Source organism: Penaeus japonicus, unplaced genomic scaffold, assembly GCF_977035675.1.
Source record: "Penaeus japonicus unplaced genomic scaffold, GWHDUDI00000001_assembly GWHDUDI00000041, whole genome shotgun sequence".
NCBI classification, from domain to species: domain Eukaryota; kingdom Metazoa; phylum Arthropoda; class Malacostraca; order Decapoda; family Penaeidae; genus Penaeus; species Penaeus japonicus.
In genome coordinates, this window is record NW_028234443.1 from 7,599,877 (window position 1) to 7,609,876 (window position 10,000).

Genomic DNA, 10,000 nt, shown 5'->3' on the forward strand with positions numbered 1-10,000 from the left:
ATTTTTTCTTAATCATTTATATCTTTATTCATTTGCGTCTGTATAGATATGTGAATCCATTCCCGATCTGAAGACTGTAACGGGCGTAAATGGACGTCTGTTGCCTCAGTTGCAAAAAAAAAATAATAATAATAATAATAATTGGGAAGGAAGTTTTGCGGTGTCCATGTGGTTAAATGTTTGTGTGTGTGTGTGTGTGTGTGTCTGTGTGTGTGTGTGTATATATATATTTTTATATATATATATATATATATATATATATATATATATATATATATATATATATGTATATACATGTATATATATGTATATATATGATTATATACATGTTATATATATATGTATACACACACACACACACACACACACACACACACACATATATATATATATATATATATATATATATATATATATATATATATATATATATGTATGTATATATATAAATATATATATACATAAACAGATAAATTGATAGATATACAGATAAAGATAGATGGATATAGATAGAGAGAGGGAGAGATACAGATACAGGTAGATAGTTATACAGATAGATAGATACAGAGCGATTCGCAGATACAGATGGGTGGATAGATATACAGGCATGGATAGATATATAAAAATATAGATAGACAGATATTTATAGATGTTCGTGTGTGTGTGTTTGCGTGCATGTGTGTGTATGGATAGATATTCGTATACTTGTGTCTTTCCATCTTTATATAATTAGGGTTGTTCATGCTTTCTGTCTGTTTTTATCTCTTTCTCTGTGTTTGTTAGTCTCTGTCTCTTTCTCTCTCTCTCTCCTTTCTCACTTTCCCATCAAGGTATGGAATGAAAGATTTACTAGAAGGCATTGCTATAATTTAATTGTAAATAACAATCTAAGTACACGGAACAAAAATATACAATCTGGACATTATAGTACAGACGGCCAGTAACCACATTAATAAGTAAAAAAATTAAATAAAAGTTAGTTTCATAATGAAACACAGTAAGAAGCCGTAATCAGCGCATTGGTAAAGAAACAGGTGGCAATTATTCAGTTGATATCGATATCGCCAAAATATAAGTCTACTCACTGAACCATTCTGGAATAGTTAATGAAGCTTTTTTTATCATTTTATCATTTTTTATAATGTTTTTTTTGTTTTGTTATAACGTTTCAGTTGCTGCTGCTGCATACTAGGTTCACCCATGTAAGGCTTATTGAACGAAATATCTTTTTTTTCTGTATGAAGGGTCACACACCGTTCAAAAGGGGCGTGGCTTCGGTCATACTCTTCTGCTCGAACACTGCTTCGTTCCAAAACTTCGACTCAATGGCACAATATTTTGACTACTACAGCTAGGTTAGTGCTACGGGTACGTTTATATATCTTAAGGTGATTGTCAGCGTATCCATGTATTTTTCTTCTTTTCTCTCTTCCTTACTTTAGCTTATTTTCCTCAGTCTATTCCCTATTCTCACTATCTCCGTCCTCGCTATCGCTAACCGAGTCATTATGACCCATCGTCTGGAATACAATACCTTTAATTCACCCGGTATAATTGTGCCCTTTATATATATTTTAATTCTTGCGCAGAGCCGACCAACGGAATCTAGAAAGAGGGATGAAGGGGGAAGTACAAAATAAAAATAATAATAATAATGAAAAATAATAAGGTGGATCTAAATTCCCGCGGGTTCGGCGAGCTGCGCATCTCGTCTGGCGTTTGTTTCGAAGCAGCGTCCGAGGAACAGTTCCACCGAAGGACACTCCGCGCTTGATAATAATCTCCGCCTCCATACAAAGCACATACAGAAATTCCTCGAGATATATAGTTTTTTTTTCTTTTCTTTATTCATCATTTTTTTCTTCTTCTCCAAAAGGTCTCTCTTTCCCATCGAGACTCGAACAGACCTCCCAGTATGCACTACAAAAGCTCTATTAAGCTCCTGAGAGACGTAAGGAAGATCCAAATACTTTTCTTCTTTTTCTCTTCTTTCTTTCGTTCTTTTCTTTTACTTCTTTCTTTACTTTTTTTCTCCTTTCGTTCTTCTCGATTCTTCATTCTTCCATGATGTATCACAGACGCAAAGCTAGCTAGCTCTCTCTCTCTCACTCGATGAAAAAGCTCCATTTGTGATCGACGGAGTCCACACAGCTCCACCGGGAGATCGATCCTACTTTCGTCTGGGTGTCGAGGAGCAGTAGGAGCAGCAGGAGCAGTAGGAGCAGTAGGAGTAGGAGCAGGAGCAGAGGCCTTCCTTACCTCTCCCAGAGACAAAACAAAGCTCTACCAATATAAAGCTCGGATTCGACAAGTGGCAACTCTTCAGTATAAAACACGCACAGTGACACAGGAGTCTTAAAGAGTATTAATAATCATAACACTGGGCGACCTATGCCATGCCATGCCCCGCCCCCCTCCCCTCCCTCCCTCCCCACCCGCTGAAGGCGAGGGGAGGGGGACGGGGAGGGGAGAGAGCAGGCCTGGTGGTCTGGGGGGAGGAGGAGGGGGGGGGAGAGTGTACAGAGTTTTGGCAGAAAAATGAAGTGGAGTAACTTGTTGCATGCAATCTGCTTTTGATTCTTCATATGTATATATATATTTTTTTTAGATTAATTTATTCATCTTCCCTTAGGAATCGGCTTCTCTAGTTTACGCTTACAGCCACAAATGCAGTGAGATGACTTCAATGTATTTTTTTTCCGTTTTATTTATTTTTTATTTTATTTTTATGTTTAATTCTTAAGCTAAAAAGTTCTTTCTCGTAGAAAGGAGGTTAATAAATGAGATTCGAGTAGATGCACAGAAAATATCTACTAGTCTAAGTGTTTTTTTGTTTTTGTTTAAAAATCAAGGCATTTAAAACGAAGAAGAAAAAAAATCTAACCTCATTCCAGACATAATAATTATTATTATTATCATTTGACTGATAAATACATCTTTTTATGTAGACATTTGCATACCCATTAGTGACTAGCGTATGACTATCAGCATTATATTGTATTTTTTTTTTAATATATCATGATTCACGCGAACAGCTGAAGTTCACTTGTTAACGGTTCTTATGACTCACTCGACCAGTCCATAAAGAATTGTTGTTAAGCACCTTCGCAAGGTTAACTTTAGCTGTTAAAATAGTATCACTATCATCATCCCTTTGACAAAATAATCTTAATTCAAAGATAGAAAAAAGGACAAGATCATTTCCGATATAGAATTAAAAAAACCGACGAGCTTAATGAAGAAAAATCAATCAAACTAGTTATTGAAATAACAAAAGCTCATGAGTGATTTTACAACCTCAACGTCCAGATATATATAGATATAAAATGTGGTATCTCTTTATCGTTACAACCTCGACAAAAAGGAGAACAGGTGTATAATTGCCTGCGTGTGACAGGTACGTAACGAAGCCTCTTGTTGGGTTGAAATTGAAGTTTGAATTAGAGCTTCGTCTTCGCTCTCAACCCTGCCAAGTGCTCCCTATAACCCCTGCCAAGGCTGTGTGTGTGTGGCTGGACTGTATACATTATTTTTGAAAGGGTCGCTTGATATCTTTGTTAAATATCGTAACATTTCATTTTTTTTTGGCTTGAAGTAATCCGTGTTCTATAGACCAAAGGTGCTTTATCTATTTTTGTTAACCAATTCTTTAATTGTTTATATATATATATATATATATATATATATATATATATATATGTATGTATATATATATATACATATAATGTGCTCTTTGGATTAGTTGTATTGCTGAATATATAATGGCACATCACAGGTTCCTTACAAAGTTAAGACCCAATTTGAAGAAAAATATCTTTTTTAGGGTAAAAGTCCATGACTAGAAAGGCTTACCAACACAGCAACAAAAATTAATCTTCAAAATGATCCAGATTTGCAAAGAAGTACAATAAAATAATAAATAGAATTCAATAGCCTCCGGGTTTTAAATTCAAAAAAGTTTTACGCATTTATCCCATAATGTTGGTACCCATGGGAGTCAGACTGGTATTCCTAATCGATTTTAAAATAATTGAGCTGCTTTTTTTCATACATATCAACTTTTTTTTTTCTTTTAATTTGAGCTGCTTCATCTTCTAGTTTTTAGTCTTTATCATAATCCTTTTCGAACATGATATACTACACTTGATCCCAAGACACTTAGAAAGACCTGATACCAAGACGGCAACACTCGCTCGAAGTGTTGCCATCTTTGTTGTCACCCTGATTCTTAAGCTCAGCTTCGACGATATCGAGTCACCTTCTTCTTCTTCTTCTTTTTTCCTCTTCTTCTTCTTCTTACGCCTCTTTCTCTCTTCCCTTCTCTCTTGCCTCTCTTCCTATCTCTCTTTCGCGCTCTCTCTTTCTTTCTTCGCCTTCATATGTCTTCCAGCTTCTTTTCATGTCTCTCTCTATCTCTCTCTTCCTTCCATTCTCTTATCTCGAAAGAATGTTTCTTTTTTTGGACTTCTTTCATTTCTAAGTAATAATTGGATTGGAATTAAGGAGCATTCTTATCAACAAACCTGCAACACAGGCAATGGCACAAGGGGCAAGGGGGGAGGGGGGGTATGGGCATATAAGGGAGGCAGGAGGGGGGGGTATAGTAAGGAGGGCAACAAAATGGAACCCAACGTTTTGACTCGATAAACATATTCCAAAATAAATAACAAAAAATGAAAAATAAAATCCAAAAATATGCATCATCAGCGTACTGTATGTGCACCGTTAATAGAAATACTTAGAGCATTCATTATCAGTAATCATTAATTGACTTCTTTTTTTTTCTTATAATAACCATAAGAGTAACGACAAAGCTTCAAATGTGTAAAGGTGTGTAAAGGGGCTACTTAGTATCTGGGCAAATATGCATGAGCCATATTTTTGAGATTCACTACAATATATATATATGTATATACCTATATGTATACATTGCAGTAATTCCCCTAAAAATAGTTCGTTAACAGCAATATCAAAGGCTAAAACTCATGACTTCTTTTTGATAAATTTACAACAGTCATCCAGAACCCTTTAAAAGTGAAAACAAAGGTACCTAAGATCAGAGAAAAACCACTAATGAATATTACATCACATATTTGATCATAGGCGCCTTAATACGTATCTAAATGATAATGTACATTAAAAGTAGATTTATTCATATTTCCGTTCTTCATTTTCTCTTGTATGTTTTTTTTTTCATTCCTTCTAATATCAATAGTATCATCATTATTATTATTAATTATACCGATGTCTTTCTCAATTTGAAAAGATAACTCTTGCGACCTGTGAGACTTGTGGCCAGTCACGTGACCTGTCAAGAGTCAGTCTATGGCAACGGAGGATGGCACAGTTACTAACCTAACCTAGCAAGTGTTGGTACACAGAAACGTACATAGCAAATATCACAACCAAGTGCAGGTGACGTTCCCAACGACGAAGACGACGGCGACGACTCAAGACGACGACGACGAGACGAGGACGAGACGAGGCCGAGACCGAGGACGGCGACGACTCGAGACGACGACTCGAGACGATGACGAGACGAGGCCGAGCCCGAGGACGGCGACGACTCGAGACGAGGCCGAGACCGAGGACGGCGACGACTCGAGACGACGACTCGAGACGACGACGAGACGAGGCCGAGACCGAGGCCGAGACCGAGGACGGCGACGACTCGAGACGACGACTCGAGACGATGACGAGACGAGGCCGAGACCGAGGACGGCGACGACTCGAGACGACGACTCGAGACGATGACGAGACGAGGCCGAGACCGAGGACGACGACGGCGACGGCGGCGACGACGACGACGAAGGGGGGACGACGGCACTTCCCGCGTCACGCTGCCCCCAGTCCTAGCGTCGTGGTGGCCGAGGATAGTGTAGGGCTCCCATGGCACCCTCCTCACACTGGTAAGACAACTTTGTTTTTGTTTTTTTTTTCTTGTTTGACGGCCAGCGAGTCCTTATGGCGGTCGGTAGCGTCCACTGCCGCCTGGCTTCCGTCAATCAGTGTGAGGAAACAGCTCCCGTGTATATGTATATTTATATATATATATATATATCCCCGAATCACACTCCCCCTTATATCACACTTTTTTTTTATTTCTTAATCTCTATCTATAATCTCATTTTCTTCTTCTTTTCTTTTATTAAATTCCCTTTTTTTTCTCTCAACCCAAGTGTGGCACTCCGAGCTAAAGCAGTTTTGTGTAGCCGAGGACCGAGCTCCTCCCTTCTTCTCAGGAACTTTTTTTTTTTTTGTTTTCTTTTCCTCCTCCTTCTCTGCAGGCGGATGTTGCGCTGCACTCTCATCGCGGCTTGCAAGACACTTCCAGCCTATTCTTCTTCCTTTTTTTTTTTAATAGCCTTTACGTTATCGCAGTGATACATCTAACGATACATTTTCAAGGATAATAAATATATCCTTTCATCGAAGTGACACTGTCCCGCTTCCTGTCGGGTCTCCACGTGACAGAAATATCAAAATGGCATCGACTACTAGGCAAAAAGCACCGTTTAGTTCTCGAGAAACAAAATAACACGGAAAGATAGTTAAAAAAAAAAGAATAATAATAATAATCATAACGACGATGATCAAACATCCACCAAGCCTCGTTTCAACATATATTCAGCCGTGCTCTGCCGATGTCCTGGCTCTTGTTCGGCGTCAGGGTCTTGCCTCGGGCGCGCTGGAAGATCTGCCAGCAGCCGCACACCTTTCTCTTCCGCCTGTGTTTCAGTTTGGTCACGGTGGCGAACACGACCGGCTGCTGCTGCTGCTGCTGCTGCTGCTGCTGCTGCTGCTGCTGCTGAGGGAGGTCCTGCTGTCGGTACGGGAGGTATGCCTCGTCGTACGCCCGCCTCTGGCTGTTGAGCTCCTGGGTGCACACTTTGCAGGCGTCGACGCCCACCACGGGGGGAGGGGGGGAGTTTGTGCGCTTCTGGGTGGTGTGTGAGGGGGGGTATGGGTGGCAGCTCGATAGGGGACTGCAGGTGGGGGGGTATGGGAGCCGAACACCTCCTCCTGACGAGGACTAGGGCCGGGGTTCCTGTCAGTCTGGGGACACGGTGCGCTGCGGGTGTTGGCGTCGGTAGTTGTCGCTGCTGTCCGCGCTCAGGGGGCGGTAGCGGCGGATTCTGGAAGGTCAGCGGGGGTTAGGTACGAGGTCATCGAGGGGGAAGGGGCTAAAGAGAGGTCAGGCGAAGTCAACGAATAATCAAACCTGAACTTTACACCTGGGATAAACTTGACCTAGGTTGGGAAATGAGGGTTTTGCAATACGTAAACAATACTGCATATACACTGATGAAAATGTGAAACAACAGTGACATCAAAATTTAAGTTACACGAATCAATTAGAAGAAAATCTAAATCTAAAGAGAAAACGAAAATGAAAAATCAAACAGGATACAAAAATAAATGTTTATATTACAGTAAATCTTTAAAAACAGTTTGATATATAGAAGGTTTAAGACTGATATATAATATACATCAATATAAGAGACTTAAGTCTTATGACTGATAAATCTACAAAAAAATGAAACTATATAGAAATAAACAAAACAAATAAGAAATTAAGAATAAATACCCTAATTTCTAAATGAATGAATAAATATATCAATGTACATTAGTGTGTGTGTGTGTGTGTGTGTGTATGTGTATGTGTATGTGTATGTGTATGTGTGTGTGTGTGTGTGTGTGTGTGTGTGTGTATGTGTGTATGTGTATGTGTATGTGTATGTGTATGTGTGTGTGCGTGTGCGTGTGCGTGTGCGTATGCGTGTTTATGTGTGTGCGTGCGTGTGCGTGTGCGTGTATGATCCCCACCCCCTCCCCCAAAAACCCACCTGGCGGCGACGTCCCTCGCGGCGGAGGGGGGCTCGGAGGTGGGCGGCCGTGGCTTCCTGGGGTGGGAGCTCTCCGACTCACTCGACTCTTCGTGCTGGGGCTTCAGGAGGTAAGAAGGCACGCCGCGGCCGCCGTCGAAGTAGCGGCCGCCCGACCCAGCCTCGATCATGGACACGCGCTGTCTGCTGTGGGAGGAAGGGAGAGGGGAGAGGGGGTTAGAGAGGGCAGCTAGATCCATGGTATTCTCTTTCATAGCCTTAGAGTTATCTTTAGAGTCGTACACAGTCTTATAGTTATCGTTAGAGTCATCAACTCTGACTCTATCAGCCTTATCAATAAGTTATCTATAATCCTGTCACTGCCATTGGAGTCTCCCGTTATCAGTGAACTCGTCTTTATCATCCAGATTATTATCACTTCATGACAATACTTTGATCAAATGATAAATAATTATGAGAGATAATTCGTACGTTCCTCTAAAAAAAGAATAGACAATTTGTATAGGAAAAGAAGTTGTTTTGATTCATGATTGGAAATGGATCACTATTTATCCCTCATTGAACTTCCCTATCTTTTTTTTATTTTTTTAATCCACACTAAGATTAACTAACAGACATATAGATACATGAATGCAAGCGCATTCCTACTTTTATCCTATCTGTAGTTGCATTATTGTGTTTCTGGCTCTTTCGCGTACTCCTGGCTCCTTTCCTCTTGCCGTAGAAGGCAGAGGGAAGGAGCCAGGGGGGATATGGAGCCCCTGGTCAGTTACCTTTGGCGGTTCCTGGTCTGCAGCATCGCGGGCGGTGGCGGCGTGACGTCCGACATGGGCCGCGTGCGGCGCCGCTGGAACCGCAGGTTGAGCTGCGTCTCGTCCGTGACGTACTTATCGACGCCCTGCCTACGTCTGCGCAGCGCCGGCGTCAGGTCCGCCAGGTCCTCGGAGTGGTCCTCCTGGCTGACGGAGTGCTGGAACTCGCGCGAGGACCCGCGGTCGCGCCCCGAACGGTGTTCGGACGCGCCGCTCCGCGTGCTCGAGTCCTCCTCGTTGCCGGGCGACGTCACCTTCTCCGCCAGCGCCACGGAGATCCTTCGCGCCGCCTCCGCCCGCTCCGCCTCTGAGTAGCGCGGACTCCTGCCTCCGGAGGGCACGTTGTGGCTGTTGTCGGGCTCGCCGTCCTTCGGGGCGCGGGCCCAGAGAGGCACAGGAATGCGGCTTTTCTGCGAGGAGTCCTCCTGCGCGGCGGGGGACTTGCGCGCGCCGGGGCCCCGCGGCGTGTCGGGGGACAGGGAAGACCGGGGCTGGAGGTCCGTGGGGCGTGGCGTGTTGGTTCTGGAAGACTCCTCCGACCCTTCCTCGAGTAGGTCCTCGCAGGAGCGGCGGTGGCGTGAGGAGCGACTCCGCCGGCCGCCGCCGCTCTCGCTGTGCGGAGGCGTCCCTCGCGGCGACGCCGACGGGGTGACTGTGCGCGACCTGTTCATCATGGTGGACACCTGGAAGGCCGTGTTCAGGTCCTGCAGGTTGATCACCGAGATCTTCCTCATGTCGTCGTTGTCCAGCTTCTCCTCGAGGACGAACTCGAGCGACCGTCTCCGCTCGGACGTGAGCGACTTCTCCTCCTCGCAGAGCGTGTCGTGCCGCGTCCGCTGCTCCGTGTCGCGCTGCCCCAGCACCGTCTCGTAGCGCGACGAGTCCGGCGGCGGCGCGCCCATCACCGTCTCGTAGCGCGACGTCTCCTGCGCGGTCGGGCCGCCGGTCTGGTCATGCGCGGCGGACTCGTAGCGGCTGGTGTCGGGCGGGTGCGCCGCCGAGTCGTACTGGGTGGTGGTCTCTCCGTCGCGGTCCTTGTGGTCCTCCAGCACGATGGGCAGCGCCACGACGCCCAGCCGCCGGCGGGCCTCGTCCTTCTTGCCGGCGCGCGCGTCCGCCTTGTCCTTGGCGGGGTCGGCGCCGTCGCTGCCCTTGGCGCTCTCCTCGTTGGCCTCGCTGCGCGGCGACGTCGACTTGGCGTGGATCTTGTGGCCGGGCTGCGACACGTCGTCCGGCGGCGGCGCGTCGTAGTAGACGGAGCGCTCGTCGGGCAACGCGTGAGGGCTGGCCTGCAGCGCAGCGGCCTTGCCCGAGGCGCTGGGGGGCAGGTCGAGTGCGGCG

At 44.6% G+C, this 10,000-nt stretch overlaps 1 protein-coding gene across 3 annotated transcripts in view; it reads right to left on the minus strand.

Annotated features, from left to right (window-relative positions):
* Window positions 1-850: 850 nt before the first annotated feature.
* The window catches only part of Asator (tau-tubulin kinase asator), a 185,279-nt gene continuing 176,129 nt past the window's right edge, over window positions 851-10,000 (minus strand). For all 3 annotated transcript variants that reach the window (XM_086534397.1, XM_086534396.1, XM_086534398.1), the window contains 3 exons: window positions 8,621-10,000; window positions 7,848-8,033; window positions 851-7,136 (listed from right to left, as the gene is read on the minus strand). The exon at window positions 8,621-10,000 is cut by the window's right edge and continues 210 nt beyond it. In XM_086534397.1, the coding sequence (XP_086390523.1) occupies window positions 7,052-7,136; window positions 7,848-8,033; window positions 8,621-10,000 (1,651 nt within the window). In that variant the 3' untranslated portion in view covers window positions 851-7,051. The remainder of the gene's footprint in view (window positions 7,137-7,847; window positions 8,034-8,620) is intronic.